The sequence below is a fragment of the Neovison vison genome, chromosome 3 (assembly GCF_020171115.1).
Source record: "Neovison vison isolate M4711 chromosome 3, ASM_NN_V1, whole genome shotgun sequence".
In the NCBI taxonomy this organism is placed as follows: domain Eukaryota; kingdom Metazoa; phylum Chordata; class Mammalia; order Carnivora; family Mustelidae; genus Neogale; species Neogale vison.
The window spans coordinates 73,559,705-73,582,643 of record NC_058093.1 but is presented as its reverse complement, the minus strand read 5'-3'; the positions used below and the strand labels follow the sequence as shown (position 1 = coordinate 73,582,643).

Here is a 22,939-nt window from a genome sequence, read left to right as displayed (position 1 = left end):
TTCTCCCAGCATGTTTCATTTGTCAAATGAGATTACATTAGGAAAGGATTTTCAGACATATTTTAACCTCAGAACTCTTTGTGCAAATAAATCTTACAAGGAATGCCCAAGATATAAAACATTTAATAGCTGAAATTCTCTGTTTGAAGCCAGGTTGGGGGATCCAGAACCCCTGTAAATTCTCTTCTTTTTGATTACACATGATGTGGTCCATAAAGGAGCTCTGAGGAGTTGGAAGATCCCTGGACTAGATGTACCTTGAAGTCCGTTCCAGTCCTGGAAAATCCTAAGTTCACCATTTTTGTTCTTATTGTTGCTGGTCAATATCAGTTACTAACTTGACTCCTCAAGAATTAAAGAAATAGGGGCTGTGTTCCTCAAAGAGCATGGTTTCCCCCGGAGAACACAACAGATATTCCGGCAATGTTTAAAGAATGGGTAAATGAGGGTATCAAAATGGGAGGGAAGAGCATGTATCAATGGAGAAGACAGGATTCTTTTTTTTTTTTTTAAGATTTTAGTTATTTATTTGACAGAGAGAGATCACAAGTAGGCAGAGAGGCAGGCAGAGAGAGGGGGAAGAAGGCTCCCTGCCAAGCAGAGAGCTGGATGCGGGGCTCGATTCTAGGACCCCAAGATCACGACCTGAGCCAAAGGCAGAGGCTTAACCCACTGAGCCACCCAGGTGCCCCAATGTAAGATTCTTTATGGCAAGAATTAAAGTAACAGAAAATTATAAAGCAGGCAAAGGGTGGGGGTGGGGCAACAAAGATGAGGATGAGAAACAAAAGACACCCAAACAAGAAAAGATGCCGAGGCAGCTGGTAAGAGGACCGCCAAAGGCAAAGTAAACGTCAATCCAAACAAAGAAAAATGGCGTTTCCAACCACCCCCCCCCAAATGAGGATGCAGAATCTCCTGCCATCAATTGCTTAGAAAAGAGAGACACTGGAGGGGGGTTTGGCCAAAGACAGAAGGAGGGAGTGGGAGCCTAAACAATAAGGTTCCTAGCTCGCCTTCACAGCTGCCTCTGCAGGGAAGGCTGGGGGAACCGGGGGAAAATGAGTGCAGGGGAAATTGCCTCTGCAGAGCAGGTAAGAGGACGTTGTTCAGATTTATGGATTTTATTAAGCCAGTTTTCTGAATCACTCTGCTATAAAGGAAAATAGCTTCTGCCATGCTGCCTCGCCTCCTTCAGGTGAGGAACAAAGCGGGAGGCGGAGTTGGGGACAGACCCTGGTCCAGGCGGCTGCAGGCTGCCGCTCAGAAGCACTGCAGGTGTTTTCAGCTATTGCCACATCGTGTTTATATCACAAACGGGAATTGAAAATCAGTCCGCGTGAGGCAGAGACAAACCCACATCTGTTATCATCCCCAGCAATAAATAAATAAATAGCCCCGACAGACGGATGCCAGTCTATCTAGAGCAAAATTTTAAAGCATGTGCTTTATGATAAAACTAGACCCAGGGTCCGACGGAGACTGCAGGCGGCTGGGGGTACTGTGGCCGACCCGAACGTTGATGCTACATATTGCTAAGGGGAACATAATTTATAGCACAAACCCTACGGCTTCCACGAAGGTTGAGCTTTCCTCTCATTTTCTTGCCTTTTTATTGGCTTCACTGCACGGTTGCCAATAGCAACAGCCACTGGTAGCAAGGGGAGTTCAACACCATCGCAATCTGCCATACACTGGAGCCCTGACAATGTCAACCATCAATCAAGTAGCTGTTTGTAATTGCCTCCATCTATTTTTCCTGTCTCGAGGTATCTTTCCTATTGTGGGTCAAAATTCGGGAACTGCTGACTAATGCCATGGGTCTGTTCCTCAGAGACCATGAAGCAGTGGAAAAGGACAGCAGCGCCCTCCCTGTGCAACCCCCCGGGTGAGAGGTTGAACACTTGCAAGTTGGAGATATTTTTTAATCCCTTTTCTAAATAATGCATAATTTTCCAAGACTGTGAGGTATGTGTGGTTATCTATATACTCTGCTTTTCTGCAAAACACAGAAATTCTCTCAGACTGTATTATCGGTATTTATTTCCTACTGGAAGAAGGCATTTGAAATGTGAGCCTTCTTATAAAACCTTCAACTGACCAGATGATGTTCACTTCCTTTAGTCTCTTGGCCATTAATGGTTGTAATGACTTCATCCTACTTTCTCTGCCTGACGTATTTTTTCAGACATGCTATTTATTTTCTTATTAGTCAAAGTGTACATAATACATGCTCAGCCTATCATGTAGCTTGTGATCGTGGCCAGGGGGAACAGTGTGCAAACTCAAAAGGACACCAGGCAAAGCTGAGCTGATAGGGACCCCCATCCCCTTGGTCACCAGCTGGACCTGTTCTCTTGGGACTCTTCAGGTCCTGGGTTTCCCACCGGCAAAATAAAAGCACTGGCTCTTATTCAATTCATTTCTACACCAGAGGACCAAACCGTATTTTTTAAAATGTTTTCCACATAATGGTCTTACTTACTCGTCTCAAATAAAATAGGAACAAACCTAGAGAGGTCATCTTCTAAAGACAAAATAAAAAGTTACATCCACGGGATAGATATAAAATACCCTTCCCACAGATACATCAGAGCCTGCCTGCAGTGATCCTGAATGATATGGTCATCGGTACAATTTCTTTAAAAATATACCCTTTTACTTCGTAGAGGACAATTTTAGATTATCTCATATCTAGATGTCCTATAAATGGCAGTCACTTTAATTTAGAAGTCAATTTATTAAGTGAGTCGGATGAAATTAAAATTGCCTGTGTTTCTTATTTCTAAGATCTGAGAGGTCTTTACATTTCCAGGTATTTTATATTTGTATACACACTGGGTTGGGTTAGAAAGAATCTTTAAAATTTTGTTAGCATCATAGTACTATCTAATATTAACGCTACAGGAATTCAGTTGCTTTTATCATGTATGGAGATTTATCATACTTTATCCACTTACCTTAGGTCATTAAACAGAGTCTGCTCAATTTACTTTGCGGTACAATTATTTTAAAATCCATTTCTCCTGCGGACTCTTAATGAATTGCAGAAAGATAAAATATAGTCTTGGCCCCAGAAATAGTGTGAAACAACCCCCTTCGAGCAGGACAGAAATCTAAACATATTGGGGAAGATTTAAATCTAAAGAAAAATGTCTGGGCTGGAAAAAAAAAAATCTCAAAGAAGATTCATTAAACAGAACAAAACCTAATTTGGCCCCTAAAAACTTGGGCCATGCTGGCGCACAGAGGTTTCATTACCTGCTTCAACGTTAACAGTCTCTGAGACAGTTGTTCTGCCGCTTGCTGTCAAGAACTCCCCAAACTCAAAAGCGGCAGGAAATGTAAAGGTCGAGCCTGGCTACAAGAAGGCCTGAATTGCCTAAGTGAGCAGTCAGAATCCCAGACAGAGATGGCGGAAACAAAATGAAGCGTGTCCGGGAAGTCTGATGAGCCGCACACGGCTCAGCACTGCCTAGTGTCCTGCTCACACCGTTTGTGTTACTCTCTTTTCCTCAGCTAGAAATCTGGGGTTACATCTTCTCTAATTTAATTCTGAACACTCTTGCATTTTTGGCACATCTCTCAATAGGGCTAAAGATCAGCTGTTTATCTGTGGGGCGTATCTATACCAATGTTGCCCAAGGTATACACTGGTATAGAAATACGTTTATTAAGTAAATGAAGTATTCACTGTATCCAAAAATGTGCTGTTTGAAGCTATCATCTATCTTTGTGTTCACTTCGTGTGTGTGGACATGTGTGTTAGAATCTCCATTTGTTTTCTTTAGATTTAGATCAAATCATCTTTAGAAGAATTAAGAAAGGAGAGAGAGAGAAAAAGGGTGGGGAGAGAGATTAAAGAAACAGCATTCTATGGAAATAAGAGACTAGGTTTTGTTAAGTCTCATTTCCGTGGGAGAAAACTATTTTTGCCATTTTTTTTGATATACAATAATCTAAAAAGGATCCCCTCCAGATTTGCTTCCTTATTATTATTATCCTATACAAAAGAAGGGAAATACATCTTCAGCTGAGTTGTCTGGATTCACTCCCTTTGTGCACATTTGCCGGGCTGATGTTGCACTGTAAGAACACGACCTTGCAGACTGGCTTGGCCATTTCCCAAGCAACCAGTTCATGAGTTTGAGACAGTCCGCTTTCAAAGACCTAAATATATCTGTTTTTAATAAAATCCTTAAAGTTTAATGAAGCCTCTGGAATAATCTTTCTCTCTCAAGGAGGGTGATTTAAAGGCTGAAAGAGGCAAGCATGCATCTGAAAAGCGACAATTTAAACTCTGACTGTCAATTCAACACATTGACCTGGTCTTGATCTGTGATGTTTGCCCATATGAGAGGGATACTGAGACCGTCCTGTTCGTGGAGCATTTTAAAGATGACAAAAGGTTCTTCAAATTATTGACGATTTTCTGGAGGGAGAAAAATCTGTAGCCCGAACGCGGGCTCCTGTGTCCGTTACAGATTGCTCGAATTTGCATGGGCAATTACACAAGGGGATCACATCAACGCAGGGCTGCCAGCCACACTGACGCCATACAATTACACAACGGCTCCGGTGCTTAAACTTTAAAATTCTTACACCATTGTGCCTGTTCTATTAGAACAAACTGCAGCAAATGATCCAAAGCCAATTCAAATGACTGGAGAGGAGGCGCCCAGGGGGAGCGAGGGAAGAGGGGCAGTGTGGCTCCTCCCGGCCCACTGAAGCAATCGCCAGGTCCTTCGAGCAGGCTGCAGCCACCACAGGCTCCTTTTTGCACTTTGCCCTTGATTTTCCATGGGGCCAATGAGAAGAGTCACCTAATGCATAGGAGGCTGTGAGGATTCATGAGGGGAGTCAGGCAAAGCAGGACCTGGTCCTGGTACAGAAGGTACTGCATAAACACGAGGCTTAGAGTAGCTCTTTCTCTGGATGGTTGACTGCTTTCTTTAAAGGTCAGGATCCACAGTTGTGCCTTCTCTACTAATTCTATTTATAAACCAGAATGCTATTGTGTTCCCCCATAACTTAATTTACATAATAACACTGTAAGCACCCAACTGTAAGCTACTTGATTAAAAACAAAACAAAACACCCAAGGTATATCTAAGAAGGGAATCTAATTAAAATATTAATAAAGCTGATACTACCAGCAAACAGAGAGTTCATAATGGGGTTCAATGGCTTAGTATCTGAGGATAAATGTCCCCAAGTGTTGATCTGGTATACGACCTTTCCAAAAGTGTTAAAAGATTAAACGGATGCTCCTAAAAGTCAATTATGTTGCCAATTTGGCACTGATTTATTCTTTTTCCCTGCTTATTGATGAGAGGAAGCAAGGTAACAGCTCCTAAAACTGGACATCATGAAGAAAATGGCCTTCAATGAGAGGGATAAAGAAAGAACAACTGGCAAATGGTTTTGCAGAAGGTCTTCCATTGTCAAGGAAGATGTCTGCCCACAGCTGTGGTAGTTGTGATATTCAGAAATGACCACTTTACCTATGGGAAAGGATCACATTTGCAAGATAAATACAAAATCATACCTTCCAACTGTTTCACAATGCTGACTAGATTACACATATATATAGAACAGGATTTGATCATCTCACAGTTTTGCAGGCAGAAACATAAGCATATGAAGAACTAAACGTCATGTTTTTAGCTCCTACACATTGTGCCTGAATGGAAATGTTCTACTTGGTGAACATGCATCCTCCCTTATGCAGCAAAAGCCATCAAGTCCAACACCATTTTCTCAACGCCTAGTTTCTTTCAGTAAAGCACTAAATCATTTTACTGCAACCACCAAATGCTTTCTTATCGCTAGGAATGGTACAATACATTTAGTTTTTGATACATGCTCTAGTTTTCAAGATTCTGTTGGAAACAAAATGAGCCTTTATGGCATTTTATAATATTCCATTCCATTTATTGCTTTCCAGAATTTCTATCATTAATTAATGGGCCTTCTTTCACTCTCCCCCCACCAAAAAATCTAATCTATTCCCCAACTGCCTATCAGAGACTAAATAAAAGTCAGTCTATCACAGCAGCAGTGATGGTCATGCCAATTTCACAGTGTGATTTGTGCACTCATTTCATTTTGAAAATGACCCTGCCCTCCATCTGTCTAAACCGAATGTCCTGTGCTTTTTTCAAGCCAGGCCTTGGGAGCAGCAGCACTTGAAATAACGGGAAAGACACAGAGCAGCCTCCCTCTTGTCCCCATCAGCTGCCACACCCACAGACAGGTACCAACACAAAGAGGGGACCCCAACTGATGCCTGAAGGGATAAGGGAAATTTGAGAGACAGCAGATAGTCCTTCTATTTTTCATCCATTTCCAAGAAGCCATTCAAAGATGAATGCTTTACATGATACAAATACAATTCTGAAAGAAAGACTGACAGACTGAAGATAAAAAGATAGTTTCCCATTTCTATGTTCTGTTGTCCTACCTTGATTTAATAGTAACTTACCCGAAGTAACAGTTCACACAAAAGGATTTTAAAATATTGAGCCTGAGTTTCCAAGAGACAAATGTAGTCAGGCAGCCATAAAGGTGAAGATCCTTCTACACCTCAATTATCAGGCAGCACTAATCAGCTTCTACCAGCTCACATACCTGCTGAGTTGAAGGCCCTAAAAGGGTGCAACCCAGAGGTTAGGTTGAAAGAAGTCTCTGAGTAGAGTTCTAATAGTTCTCACTGCCTGTTTTCTCGGGTTATTTTAGGTGTGCAAGAAACCCCACTCAATCCTTTGAAATGTGTGGTTTGTTCCTCTCTTGGTATTCATGCAGTGGTAAGTTCCTTTTCTGATCCATCAGAACTAAACAGCTCTGTCAATTTCTCAGCGAGAAAAAAGACTGAGTAAGTACAAAATTCAGCTGTTTTCTCATATGAACAATCACACACGGGGGTAAGTCTCCTCCTAGATAGACCAGGTGACTAGAAGCTATACCACCCCACCAGCAGATAGTCCTAATTAAGTCCTAACATCTGCTCACAGCTGCCATTCAGATCTGGAAGTTCAAATTTCTACTGCCCACACCAAGCTGGCTGAATGGAGGAAAATAACACTAATCTTCCATTCTACAAACTGGCCACAAACACTGGGCTCATACAAACTCATCTATATGGGATATACAGAATGAATTATTTATCAGTTACTATTACCTACTGAAACTAGATGTTGGATATCATGGTACAGCTGCTAACTACCTACCTGTGCAGTCTTTTTTTTTTTTTCCAAGATTTTATTTATTTATTTGACAGAGAGAGATCACAAGTAGGCAGAGAGACAGGCAGAGAGAGGAGGAAGCAGGCTCCTTGCTGAGCAGAGAGCCCGATGTGGGGCTCAATCCCAGGACCCTGGGATCATGACCTGAGTGGAAAGCAGAGGCTTTAACCCACTGAGCCACCCAGGCGCCCTACCTGTGTGGTCTTAAGCAAATAACTTAAATCTTTCCAGTACACAGATTCTTTATCTGTAATATACAGAATATGGAGTGGTTATTAAGGTCAGAAAAAAATGTACATAAACGGCCTAATAATACAAGATGGTTGATGTCGGGTCTCAAATTTACATACAGATAAGGTGCTTGGGCAGCAAAACTATAAAGGAGGAAGATAAAAGACTTGCACTTAAGTCTTTAATCAAACAGCAAACGCACGCTTTTATTTCGACACCGTTTATCTTAGGGACTAGACAGACCAATGCAAATGATGGAAGACCAGTGGTGATTTAGGTAGATAAAGGAAGAATGGCTTCTTTTTGTAGTGAAAGCCAAAGGACTAGGGCAGGAGATGCAGCCACGTTTAAACGCAGCCATCTGCTCTGTAATAATTGTTTCTGAAAAATAAGGGGACCGGAGACACTTGAATCTAAAAATACCAAACACAAAACCATTTCCTACCTTCATCTGTGAAAACAACAAAGATAAATACTTTTTAAAGCATGCCCTCGAGGCATTCTTTAAAAAGAACCTACTCTAATTACAGGGCAATTCCAAGGAGACAGTCCACCCGCTAATTTACATACAGAACTCGAACCGATACCGTTTGAATGCACTGCACACTAAAAAAGGCTTAAAAAGCAAAGGATTTCAGACCATAACCCTTCCTCCCTTAGTGCCAGACAGCCAAATCACAGAACCGGCAGACAGCGATTTTCTAAACAGAAACCTCATCTCCCCTTCCTGTGAGTTGGTCCCGCGAGACTACGCACCCAGCATGCAGTGCGGCCACGTTCCGGCTGCGCCACGACTACAGTGGTGCATGCCGGGAAGTGAAGTTTTCATCTCTGAGCAACCCGGACGCTTTTGTTCAGTCTTGTGTGACTTAACGGCCTTAGTAACATAAAGTCTTCGAGGACAGGTTTAATAATGGAAAAACTTATTTCATTGATTACTTTTTATTCCTAATGGGTTTATTCCGTTACAAAGTAATCTCAACAAGCAGCCTTCCGTTTCCGGCGGGCTCGTTGCCGTGGTAACCAGCACGCACCACCGCGGCGGCGGTTATGGCCGGGCTCAGCGGCGCGCACATCCCCGATGGGGAGTTCACCGCGGTCGTGTACCGCCTCATCCGCGACTCCCGCTACGCCGAGGCCGTGCAGCTGCTGGGCGGCGAGCTCCAGCGGAGCCCGAGGAGCCGCGCCGGCCTGTCGCTGCTGGGCTACTGCTACTACCGCCTGCAGGAGTTCGCGCTGGCCGCCGAGTGCTATGAGCAGCTGGGCCAGCTGCACCCCGAGCTGGAGCAGTACCGCCTGTACCAGGCCCAGGCCCTGTACAAGGCGTGCCTCTACCCAGAGGCCACGCGGGTGGCCTTCCTCCTGCTGGACAACCCCGCCTACCACGGCCGGGTCCTCCGCCTGCAGGCCGCCATCAAGTACAGTGAGGGCGACCTGCCCGGGGCCGAGAGCCTGGTGGAGCAGCTGCTGAGTGGGGAAGGGGGCGACGACAGTGGGGGCGAGAACGAACTGGACGGCCAGGTCAACCTGGGTTGTTTGCTCTACAAGGAGGGACAGTACGAAGCCGCGTGCGCCAAGTTCCTCGCGGCCCTGCAGGCTTCGGGCTACCGGCCTGACCTCTCCTACAACCTGGCTTTGGCCTATTACAGCAGCCGGCACTACGCCTCGGCTCTAAAGCATATCGCCGACATTATTGAACACGGTATCCGCCAGCACCCAGAGTTAGGCGTGGGCATGACCACGGAGGGCATCGATGTGCGAAGTGTTGGCAACACCTTAGTCCTTCACCAGACTGCCCTGGTGGAAGCCTTCAACCTCAAGGCCGCCATCGAGTACCAACTGCGAAACTACGAGGTGGCCCAGGAAACCCTCACGGACATGCCACCTAGGGCAGAAGAAGAGTTAGACCCCGTGACCCTGCACAACCAGGCGCTCATGAACATGGATGCCAGGCCTACCGAGGGGTTTGAAAAGCTGCAGTTTTTGCTCCAGCAGAACCCCTTCCCTCCGGAGACCTTTGGCAACCTGCTGCTGCTCTACTGTAAGTACGAGTATTTTGACCTGGCAGCCGATGTCCTGGCGGAGAATGCCCATTTGACCTACAGGCTGCTCACACCCTATCTCTATGACTTCCTGGACGCCATGATCACTTGCCAGACAGCCCCAGAAGAGGCTTTCATTAAGCTGGACGGGCTGGCAGGGATGCTGACTGAACAGCTCCGGAGACTCACCAAACAAGTACAGGAAGCAAGACACAATAGAGATGATGAAGCTGTCAAAAAGGCAGTGAATGAGTACGATGACACTCTGGAGAAGTACATTCCGGTGTTGATGGCCCAGGCAAAGATCTACTGGAACCTTGAGAATTATGCAATGGTGGAAAAGATCTTCCGCAAGTCTGTGGAATTCTGTAACGACCATGATGTGTGGAAGCTGAACGTGGCTCATGTCCTGTTCATGCAGGAAAACAAATACAAAGAAGCTATCGGTTTCTATGAACCCATCGTCAAGAAGCACTATGACAACATCCTGAATGTCAGTGCTATTGTGCTGGCTAACCTGTGTGTTTCATACATTATGACAAGTCAGAATGAAGAAGCCGAGGAGTTGATGAGGAAGATCGAGAAGGAGGAAGAGCAGCTGTCCTATGATGACCCAGATAAGAAAATCTACCACCTCTGCATTGTGAATTTGGTGATAGGGACGCTCTACTGTGCCAAAGGAAATTACGACTTTGGTATTTCTCGGGTTATCAAAAGCCTGGAACCTTATCATAAGAAACTGGGAACTGATACCTGGTATTATGCTAAAAGATGCTTCCTCTCCTTGTTAGAAAACATGTCAAAACACATGATTGTGCTTCGTGACAGTGTTATTCAAGAATGTGTCCAGTTTCTGGAACACTGTGAACTTTATGGCAGGAACATACCCGCCGTTATTGAACAACCCCTGGAAGAAGAAAGAATGCATAGTGGAAAGAATACAGTCACATATGAATCCAGACAGTTAAAAGCTTTGATTTATGAGATTATAGGATGGAATATGTAGTAATGTCTGATAATGTCATTTATCAAAATGGCTCTTTTACTTACATTTGGTCCTCTATTTTGTTTGTATTCATACTTTGACATCTTTACATTTGTTACATATTGAGCCTTGTACAGTTTATAATTGAAATAGTTTAGATGTAACTCTTGAGAAACCTCACAAAAAGATACATAATAAAAGAACTTGTACCCTAGAAGGATTTATGAAAAAGTTCAAAAGTGAAAGAGGAAGTTGTGTCAATATTCTTAATGCCCATGTTCTCATTTGTATTTCATTCTTTGCTTTATCCTGAGGAAACCCTCCATCATAAGATTACATCTTGCAGAGAGCAGGCACTATCAACTATATGGGAAATCTGGACATTAATAATTATTGATTGCAAAAAGTTCATGTTCTACAACAATTTACCCTTATAGTTACATTAATTTGTAATGCAGACATTTTGGAAAGATTATAGCGTTTGTGCTGAGTGTTGCAGTATGGTTGTAATGCTTGAGCAAAAACTCCTTGTGTTCTAGATATTGTTGCTGTATTTAATTTGCAAGATTCATGGGAAATCTTGTGCCATAACAAAATTAGGATGCTATGGTGTGGATACAATAAACTATTGACAAATTTTCATGGTTTTCTTTTGCTCCATTTGAATATGTGAAGGTAAACATGATCCTTCTATTTATGGATTTGATCTTTAACAATGATTAACAGTAGGTAGTCTTAGAACTGTACTTAAATTTAGGACACATTCATGCTGGAGTTTGTTTCCATGTTGTAGCCTCTTGGAAAAAAAAAAAAGTATTCTACACTATTTCCATGACCCCAACATATTCTCCTACCTCCTACTCACACTACAAATGGAGTGATATGTCAGTGAATTTTGAAACTAGTAGATAAATAATGCCTGTTTCATATACAAAACCCTATCAATAGTATTTTAAGCTTCTCACTGTGACCCTATAGAATAAATAGGCATTTATTATTAAATTATTTATTATTATTTATTACTATTATTAAATGCCTGTTCAGGCATTTTTCTATAAGCTGCTAGAGCTTCGTTATTTGTTTCCCCCACCACTTACCTATTCTCTTCTTTAAATGTAAATTCCCCATTCTACCTGGCTTAGAAAAAAAAAAAAAAAGTATTAGGTTGAACCATATGGAAGTTCTGATTTAGGAAGTTTTCAACCTATAATAACAGCAGTTTCGTTGATTGGACCATTCACCGTTCCATGAATGATAGGGATCCTGCTCCTGCTATAATGCAGTATTTCCCCCTTCAAAGAGGAACAAACTAGCTACACAGGTATCTAGATGCATTATGCTCCGAATAATTCCTCGATAGCATGACATCTTTGGGTGTTGAAATGCTATCTGTCAGACAGTTTGGCTGATTAGGAATACTAAAATATGGTATCTAATTTATGTCTCTTTTAGTCTGTACCATTTATGTAGTTGATGGTGATGGTCCCATATTTGGAAGAAAATCTGAAGGAATCTTTGAGTTTATGTGCCGTATATTGGAGAATACTTCCCATTTGATTAGGAAATACAGGAAACACTAGTGTACTTAGTAGCGTGACTCCTTTCCTATCCCAGCCAGTTCCTTCTACTGGAATTAACTACCAACGTACAGAAATACTTGCTGTCTTCCGCTTCCGGCGGGCTCGTTGCCATGGTAACCAGCTCGCACCACCACGGCGGCGCGCGGCCGGCCTCAGCGGCGCGCACATCCCCGATGGGGAGGTCACCGCGGTCGTGTACCGCCTCATCTGCGACTCCCCCTACACCGAGGCCGTGCAGCTGCTGGGGGGGGGGGGATGGAATATGTAGTAATGACTGATAACGGCATTTATTTAAAAAATGGTCCTGTTATTTATATTTGGTCCTCTACCTGTATTTATCGTTGGCAACTTCTTCACATGTTACATATCGAGCTTTGTACACTTAAAATTATAACAACAAATATTCTGCTTGAGGAATCTTTCTATTTAATTGAGTAAGGATCCCTCAGTATGAGCTAGCTCACTTTGGTATTCTCTGTGCCAGAAGTCACCAGGTTTGCCCTCAAGCAATAATTGCTAGAGCGATGTTTTTGCGTAACCAAATTACCTCCACAGTTTATATCCTAATTTTAGGCTGTAGAAAAGGATGAGACTTGAGTCAAAGAACTGTAAGAGTGGGTTTGTTTGCATTCTTCTGGTGACCGCTATGTAAATGATTGCTAGACCATGGCTGGACATTTCTTCAATCAGCAATCAAGACCCTTCCATTGTGCCATCCTGGGATACACTTTGTGGTCCAATAAGACCAATTCTGACCTTAACTACATACCTCCACTCCATTTTTTTTAGTCCTGTGTACTTTGGGTCTCAACTGAGTTAAGTTTGGACCTGGGCCTAAGCTCTTGTAGACTTAAAAGTACTAAATGAATGAGAATTCTTTTTTGGAATTCACCCTTTTAGGTTATGAGGTTGTGCATAAATTAAGAATTTTGTAAATATTTAAAAATTATTTCACTCATCCTTTCAGGTTATGAGGTTTGGTCTGTGGTTTAATTTTTCTTCCATAATTTGATTGATTGGTTGATCTTAAATTTATACAATACTTCCCCTAGTTTTCCATTTTTTTATTTTCCAGGATTGATTGTGCCTCCTTGTGAACAGTGACAAATAATCAAATGTAAAAGCTTTCTAATGTGTTCAGCATAGGGAAAAGTTAAGCACTGGACTGACAATGAAAAGACTAAGATGAGTTCCAGACCGCCCACAGTCAAGTTTTTACCTTCAGAAATTCATTTACCCCTTGAGGTGCCACATCATTTGAACTACTAGATGCTTTTTACAATTACTTCTAGATGTAATGTCTGATTCCACACAACCATACAGAAGAAAGTTGACTGCCTTCGTGACCTGTCTATTTAAACAAGTCAGTCAGGAAACAATATATATAATTACATTTCAAATGAATATTTCCTGGTATTTGGGCTTACGGTAGAAGTCTGTTGTCACTTTTTGTTGGGTACTACAACATACTGATTACTACTAAGAAATACAGATTTTTGCCTTTTTCTACTTGGAGCTTTTTCTTATGACTCTATGAAGGTATAAAAGGCCAGTCCTTGTTCTCAGTTCTGGGTTGTGCATAAATTAAGAATTTTGTAAATATTTAAAAATTATTTCACTCACCCTTTTAGTTTTATCCACTCATTTATCAATTTAGCGGGGAAGGGAAGATTTGCTTTTAATTCTTCCAAAAAAATGTTATACCACAAGTGATACATAAATGACATATACTCCAGGAGTTCTATTAACAGGATATTATAATATGCATTTTTAAGTCAATTATTCTTGAAATAATTAGTGCTCTATCCAAGGTGAAGGCCTCCAGCTGCCAATCTGCCAGAAGTCTGGAAATAGAGGAACAGGTGAGGTGAAGATGAAGCAGAGATGTAGCTATGTGATTTACTTCACGACCCACCTTGGATCCCTTTCGTGTCCAAATCTCAGGAGTTAATCAAATGTCTGCTGCCATTAACAGAACAGAAGTAATGGATAACAGAGTGGAAGTAACAGATGCCAGAACTACTCCCGTAACTAACTCACCAAATCGAATCATCAGTCCTTGCACCCTTGTTTTATTTAATACAAGGAGGAGAGGTCATGCAGACTTTCCAAAAGGACAAAGCCACAATGAGCAGAAAGACAATCTCCAGTTTATAAAGCTTTCTCTTTGAGCGTTTTCTTTTTCTGCCTTCAAAGGGTCTATTTAAGAGATAGAAGTGTTTACTGCTACAGAATGTATCACAAGATAAGAAATGAAAAATCTATCTGCCTTACTGCCCTCCTTTTCTTTCTCTTTTTATCTTTTATTTTCTCCATTTTGTCAATTATAGGGACATTTCTCTGACAGCTGGCAGTTGAAACCACAAGCAGGTATAAAAGATGCATACCAACCTTTTAGCAATAAGTGTCAGGTAAGTAGCACTGTGATTATCACAGTGATTGTAGAAACCATTTCACCATGCATTGTTGCAAATTGAGATAACACTTACCAATAAAAAGTGACTCTCAAATTGGTAAAGCCAGAGAAGATTTTAAGAGGACTTAACCCAAAGCACTGCATCTATATAATTTGCAGAATGCAGTGAGTTTTATTTGTATATTTATATATTTGTATATAATCCTTATCTTTTTCTCTTTGACCTCAATAGAAAAACAGTGAATGAAATTTTAAAGAGTACAGTATTTTTTTAATGTTCTGTGATACTAGGAATTAAATATACTTTTAGCTCTAGAGAAGCCTTACTTTTCTGTAGCCATAATCATTTTATATTGAAAAATAGAGCCAGGCATTAGCCAGAGGTAATTAATTCATTAGTCATAGGTATAGTGTGGTCTTGTTTTAATAGTTCTCTTGGGGAGATGGGAGAGTGAGTCTTTACAAGGTGATTGCTTTACACTTGAGTCCACAAGAAAACAGGGTTCTTTTGATTGTTTAATAAAATCAGTGCTCTTGGATTTGGGCCAAGTTTGACCTATCACATATTGAAATCCTGTCCTACAACATTATAATGTGTCTATATTAGAAAAGGAATTGCCCTCACAGGGAAAAATGTTCAGAAAATAGAGAGTTCTGTATACATTTCTAGAGTGAAAGATAGGCGTTTGCTAGTTTAAAAAGGATCTGCTGATAACTTGATTATAAATATTATCAGGTGGACATGTAAACTGAGTCCAAGTCCTTATTTGAAAGTGAAATTTGCGCATTTGTGAAATTAAACACATCATTATCAAGGACTGGATCTCTCAGTTCAAAATAACAAATGGCTGAAACTATTGTGCAAACAAGACCTTAATAAGGTGCATGAAAAAGCATTTATTGCTATTATTATGTTTCCAGTTATTTTAGTACAGAGGCAAATGTTTGAGATAAAAGACATATTAGTAAAGGTTTTACCAGTACTCATGGCAACGGCTGTAAAAGCTAGTCCACAAAGTGTCCGCAGAGTCTTGAAGAGCTTATCAAGATCCACCACGGTCCTACTGGCTGGTTAGTGTTTCTGTCTCTGCTGCATAAGGTCAGAGGCTATTCTGTGAAAACTCAGCATCTTGGTCTGAGTTACTCCAAATTTGACAAAGCCATGCCCTGGAGTTTACGCACTTCGGATATGAAAAGAAGAATATACAGTCTGGGAAATAAAAGGCTTAGTCCATTCATGAGCCAGGAAATACTATATTTAGAGCAAGAGATGATTGCACCCTAACACTGTAAAGCAAAAGCTAGCTTCAGGAATTGAATCATAACAGTTTTCTAAAAAAGATCCTATTACAAAGGCAATGACACATGTGTGTCTAGTAGACACACATTTCGTGTGTCTACTAGAAAGGTAAAACTTTTTCTATAGTTAATACAGCATTTTTGTGTACTGGTCTTTTATTCTTATACTGACTCATTACATTTAAAGTGTCTTGGCAATGTGCCAAAGAACAAAGGTGAGCTATGCATGATTAGACCAAGATGTTGCAAGTAGTTACTAGTCCTTTTCAGAAACTAAGGAGACTAGTTTTCTGACAGGGGATGGAAGATCGATAATGAAGTGGTTGGCAAAACTGTAAAATTATTCTAGAAATAATCATGAGGAATCTAAAATGGAAAATCATAAATGGATTCTTCTGTGACATTTGTGGATCTGACTTAATAGATTTTTTTAAATTACAGATTGAGTTTATGATAAAAATGTGGAATGCATCCACAACAGGGAGCCCAGGGCTTGGACTAGCACATCTCTTAAATCCTAAGATGGAGGCTCACAGAGAATACTATGATTTGCCCAAATCACAGACTCAAACAGTGGCAAAACCAGGATCGGAATCTAGGGCTACTGACTCCGATCCAGTGGTCTTTCTATTCTACCACCATTTAGGGTTTGGTTTGGTTTGGTTTGGTTTCCAAATTATTCTGACACACTATCAATACTAAGTATTTCTTTTTCCAGAGCTATGACTTTTTTTTTGTACACTACTTCTGTTGCTGCTGATTGTTTCATTGGTGGTGTAATAAGCTTTTCCTAAAGTACACTCAGCAAACACATTCCCGCGCCGGCCTAAATTATATTCTAGTTACCAAGTGTGCCGGAGGGTACTCGAGTGGGCGCCATGTGTTGTTTGTAGCAGGCACAAATTTAGCTGTGGCACAGTCTGGGTTGGGCACAAAGATTATTGACCCACCTGTTGCTTCATCGGGTCGTAAAAAAAAAAATCACTTTATGATCCTTCTTCAAGTTAGTGATTTTCTTCTCTCCATTGCAGTCTCTAGCCACCAACCATAGTAAAAACAGCTGTCAGAGGCTTCTCTGCACCTCAAGTGCAAAGGGCTACGTATGAGGCACTTATTCAGAAAGCACAGTAGAGGGCCAGCTGCTTCCACAGGTATTTACAGAGTGTTACCAGAGACTTCTGAGGCTCCATAAAGCTTTACCTTTGCTCAAAAGTCCCATTTGAACCAAGATCTTAAGGGCTTACTTACACTTTCTCACAAGATTGCTTACTCAGATTAGCTTGGGTTTGGGGGAGGAAAAATTAAAACAAGCTAAGAACAAGAGAACAGATTATGTCCCTGTTTTCTACCTCCTTTTCCCCCTTTGAACTAATACCCCTCAGTCCTCACTCTATATTAAAACCAGCCAGTTAACTTTTCAAAATTCAGATGCGTATGGGGCGCCTGGGTGGCTCAGTGGGTTGGGCCGCAGCCTTCGGCTGGGGTCGTGGTCTCGGGGTCCTGGGATCGAGTCCCGCATCGGGCTCTCTGCTCGGCGGGGAGCCTGCTTCCCTCTCTCTCTCTGCCTGCCTCTCCATCTACTTGTGATTTCTCTCTGTCAAATAAAAAAAAGGGGGGGGGAGGTTGGGGTACCAGGTGGTGGGTATTATAGAGGGCACGGCTTGCAAGGAGCACTGGGTGTGGTGAAAATATAATGAATACTGTTTTTCTGAAAATAAATAAATTGGGGGAAAAAAAAGAGTAAAAAATAAAAAAAATTTAAAAATTCAGATGCGTAGGCCTTAACCCCTGAAGATTTGGCTTCAACTCATGGGGATGACAGTAGAAGGGAGAGATCAGTCTTTAAATAAAGTCCCCCCACCCATGGTTCTAATGTGTAGCCAAGGTGGAGAACCACTGTTCTCTATGAACAACGGTAACAATGAGCACGTGAAAGCTGCGTGCTGGCCACCATGGGGGTGGCCTGGGGCGGGGCACTGTCTATATGAAAATAAAATGGCCTGGACATCCAGCCCAAAGAAATGATAAAAAACAGATAATTGGGAAAAGGGCATCTGAATTTTTTTAAGGCATTCAGTCTGAGGTATTTGTATATAGCTTTTAGACTAGTGAAAACTTTTTTGTTTTTACTTTTCTTTTATTCCAATGTAAGTAATAGAGTGTTACATTAGTTTCAGGTGTATGATATGGTGGTTCAACAATCCCATACATTACTCAGTGCTCATCACAGCAAATGTACACTTACATCCATCCCCCATCCTCCTTCCCTCTGGCAACCATCCATTTGTTCTCTGTATTTAAGAGTCTGGGTTTGTTTCTTTTTTTTTTTAAGGCCTCTTTTTTTTTCTTTGTTCATTTGTTTTGTTTCTTAAATTCCACATATGAGTGAAATTAAATAATATTTATCTTTCTCTGACTGATTTATTTCACTTAGCATTATACCCTGTAGATTCATCCACGTTATAGTGAAATCTTTTTTTTTTTTTTAAGACTTATTTATTACTTGAATGAGGTCGTGAGGCAGGAATGGGGCAGAAGGAGAGGGAGAGTGAAACTTCAACAGATTCCACCCTTAGCCTGGAACCTGACTGGGGCTTGATCTCATGACACTGAGATCAGGACCTGAGCTGAAACCAAGAGTCAGAAGCCTAACTTACTGCACCACCCAGGCACCCTGAAATCTTTCTTTTTTTTTTTTTTTTAACTTAGTATCATGCATTCAAGAATTCTTAAGAAATCTTTGGCTTTCCTAGAGGGAATGTGGAAAATACTGAAGTTATCTAGAAGCTATTTGACAGTGGAAATTTAAAAGATGGTTTTCAGAATTTAAGAGTATTTCATGCTTTTTTTCTTCAAAGACTCAGAAGTATCACTTACTCTCATCACTTCTTAATTTATTACAATTTGCTAAAGTCAAAAGTCACTCTATATAGGTATTATCATAACCATGCTCATAAATGGTTTTGATTGGCTTTGGATGCATCCAAATTTGTCTTCTTAATATGGACCACATTCATCTGGTCTCCTTATAAACGTGGATTCCTCCAAATCTGACTCCAATCCCATGTGTGCATTTATATATGCACATACATCTTTTAGAATTTACATTGAAAATACAATAATATTTAGTAGCTATGGCAATTTATTTGTTTATTTATTTATTTTTAAAGATTCCATTTATTTATTTGACAGAGAGAGATCATGAGTAGGCAGAGAGGCAGGCAGAGAGAGAGGAGGAAGCAGGCTCCCTGCCAAGCAGAGAGCCCGATGCGGGACTCGATTCCAGGACCCTGAGATCATGAACTGAGCCGAAGGCAGAGGCTTAACCCACTGAGCCACCCAGGCGCCCTTATGGCAATTTATAATACAATATCCATTTTCTACCTCTACTCCATCCCCACCCTCCAGATATTTGGTCTACATTTATGGTTCTCAAATGCTTTGCCGCAGAATCACCTGGGGAGCTTTTAGAACTCTTCATGCTCCAGGCTGCATCCCAGGAACTCAAGAGGTGGGACCCCAGTATCACTATTTTTCTCAACTTTCAAAATGCAGCCAAGGTTGAAAATCACTGGTCTAAATCCATTGTTATAATCCTCCTTTTCCATGATTAATTTCAGGATAAAGATGTGGTCCAATCCCTACTAAAGCAGGAGAAGTCTCTTGAAGGGCTGCTGAGAAAGCTTTTCTTTAAAAAAAAAAAAGATATAAGAAGTATTCTTTATAAGTATTCTTATAATGCTATTCTGGGCGTCTTTGATCTGAATCCACAGCCACCATCCTATAACCATAACAGAAACTAACCTAAGTTTGAAGTGGGCGGGGGTGGGGGGAGGGTAGAACTGGAGTCATTGATTATATCTTTGAGCCACTATATTACCTTCCTTAGAACCTGACCTACCTCTGAGTCTCCTATAGAATGGAAAAAATAAATTATCTTATTGTTTAAACTTGCCTGAGCCAGATTTTTTTGTTACTTGTACCTAAAAGCACCCCACCTACATTCACCATACTTAGGTCACACAATTTTGAGTGTTATCCAGGAGGTGATGAATTTTTATGCATGGTGCCAACACTATAGTCACCCAGTCTTCCTTCCATCAATCCTTAGATACCATGGGAAGATGCATTACAGAGGGTAAGGCATGAGGGATAGGACAGGCAAAGAAAGACAATAAAAAACTTGCCTTTGATGGAAAGATGAAATTCTGACTACTATAATTACGTGACTTAAACATGAAGTATATTTACCTCAGTATTTCTTAAAGCATGGTAAATATACGCAGTAATTAAATGAGAACAGGACAAAGTTAGTGGACCTTTGTAAAGACATTGCCTAAAAACTTGCCTTCATTTGTATTAAATGTTCATGCAGTCTTTTGAAAATTGTAGCAGCTACTCATGAGATTGATAACGCTATTCTTGGGAGAGCATTCACTTAGGTAGAAGTAAATGCAGAATCAAATTGCTCTACCCAGAAAAGCTGCCCTAAGTCCAAGGCTTGCTCTCTGTTTTTTGGCAGAACTACAAGATAAACACCAGTGCATACCATGACTCATATTTTAGAATTTCCTCCACATTCTTATAAGGTTGATTCAGTGAAAGCTCAATAATAATAGAATAAAAATGAAAATGAAAACAATGGCAGCATTTATTCACATATAGTAAACCTAAGTGTTAAAGTGAGGTAACCTAATCTTTTTACCAGTGAGAAATACTAATCCACGTTTTCCAGCCTTGGTCCTTTCCAGTCATAAACCTGGTTATAGGAAAAGCTTCATAAAAAATAAATACTTTAGTTTTTGATAATCCCCACAGCACGGCATTCCACGTACCAGGCCAAAATTATTCTGAGTTGTTGGCTTACATCAGTTCTCTAGAAGAAAGATGAAGAAAATTCAAATTCAAACCGGATGGTCCTTATCACATGGGGGGATTGGGACAGTTGATTTACTCATATAATCTCTTTAGACATCTACCAGGAGAGGTTCTCAGACAGAATTTATTGCCTTCTCCAGCCATCTTTGGACCTACAAAAAGCAAAGCAAAATCCTTCAATGAAACCTGAGACTCTAGTCACTGGTTTTCTGGCTGATGTCATTTCAAAGGCATGGTGCAGCCCTGTGATAGCTACAGCAGAAATCTGCCTCTCTATGGGGTTTCCATCTGTTTGCCATCAGAAAGGACCTTTTTGGGGAGCCACAGTAAGTGCAGAGCACCCATTCCTCCCTGTGGGTTCTGGAGTCTTGAATTAATGTTTTCAGGATCAATTGTTATTAGGATTGAATAATGCTTAAATTTTCCCAGAATAAGAAGGTATATAGAATTACATTGCTGTAACCTTAGTTTTCATTTACGTGGGTTCTCATAAGCTATTTTGTATAAATTTTCCATATGATTCTGAAACTACTTTGCAAATGTAACCAAAATGAAAATTCGGTCACTGAAATTCTTTCCTTTGGAAGAAGAGTGTTCCATATAATTTTCTGTAGTGAACTTCTTATAAAACGGCTGGCATTCAAAGCAACTCTTTCTGAACTCTTTAGGCCTAAAGTTTTAAAAAATATAAATTTTGTGTCAAAAGGTTATTTATTTACTTTTCATTAAAGTCAGCAGAAATGATATACTAAGTTAAAGCAAAGAAAATAAATTATAATGACAAGAGTTTTCAAAACTGAGATCTTCCATGGATAGGCTTCAACACAAATAATCTACTATGAATAACTGGGCTTCATAATTGTACCAAGCTAAAACCAGCTGAGGACTGAGTGTGTTCAACCAGCAACAAATGCATAATGGTTGCCTTTATTGCTGAAGAAACAAAGCTTGAATTAATAACACAGGAATGTTTAATAAGGGAAAAGATTTCATGAAGATCAGCCTTTTTCTCAACCCCATCCTCCCCTATAGGTATTCCAGCTTTCACAGTGCCTGGACAAAAACAGACTGCCCATTATATTCCTCAAGGAATAATTTATTAAATGTGTTTTTATGGATTGGGCTTTCTGTGTTTATGTGTCATTTCCTCAGAGAAGGCTGACTCTAAGGATGAAATAGAAACAACATCACTTTTCAATATTCCTCAAGTCCCAATTCCTAGAAAAAGACATGAATACAAAGGCCCTTTTATTCCTTCTGTCAATTACCAGTTTGTTTCAATATGGTTTTCCTGGAGTTCAGTATCAAATGAAGCACAGTCTCCAATGGGCGATAGAGAGGGAAATTTTTCCTCACCTCATGGGGAAAAGGAAGTATGAGTATTGAACCAAAGGACTTTGAGAGAATGGAAAGGGGAATGAAGGAAGATTCATGACAGAAGGTAAGGCATGAGGGAGAGAACAGGCGAAGAAAGACAATGAAAAACTTGCCTTTGATGGAAAGATGAAATTCTGACTACTATATCTACATGACTTACATATGAAGTATATTTACCTCAGTATCTCTTAAAGCATGATAAACACATGTGATAATTAAATGAGAAGAATTTAGTTAGCACAGAGAACATTTTTTAATAGCCATATATTTATTTTGTTTGTATACACACACACACACACACACAAGACACATCAAACCTGAAAATTCATTAATTCTATTGCATGAGATGAGGCTAAAATTTTTTAAAAAATGGCTTGACTGAAAGAAAAATATGAAATAATAAGACACAGTAAGTACTTAGGTGTGGCAAGAAGCACATCAGTAGCACCTGAAGAGTTTAAGAAATCTTAGTTTAGACAAATTGAGCACAGAACTCCATATGAGTGTGTGGAAGAACCCTACTCTTCACTGAGCAAAGATGGGATTTTTACCTATAATTGATTCAGTAAGTATTTGTGAAGGGCTTCTATGTTAACTTCACACTTAAATAGAGAGATTATCGCCAGCTATTGTGAAAATTTCCTCAGTTGAATGTTGCCGAACAAGGGATGCCTGGGTGGCTCAGTGGGTTAAAGCCTCTGCCTCCGGCTAGCATCATGATCCCATGGTCCTGGAATTGAGCCCCCAACTGGGCTCTCTGCTCAGCAGGAAGCCTGCTTTCCCCCCTTCTCTCTGTCTGTCTCTCTGGCTACTTGTGATCTCTGTCAAATAAATAAATAAAATATTTTAAAAAAAAAAAAAAGAATGTTGCCTAACAAATTTTTGAC

At 40.6% G+C, this 22,939-nt stretch overlaps 1 protein-coding gene across 1 annotated transcript; it reads left to right on the top strand.

Moving 5' to 3' along the window:
* The first annotated feature begins 8,432 nt into the window (after positions 1-8,432).
* On the top strand, positions 8,433-11,142 carry LOC122902629 (tetratricopeptide repeat protein 30A). Its single transcript, XM_044242404.1, has one exon. The coding sequence runs from the start codon at positions 8,526-8,528 to the stop codon at positions 10,521-10,523; it is 1,998 nt and encodes a 665-aa protein (XP_044098339.1). The 5' UTR covers positions 8,433-8,525; the 3' UTR covers positions 10,524-11,142.
* Positions 11,143-22,939: the final 11,797 nt, after the last annotated feature.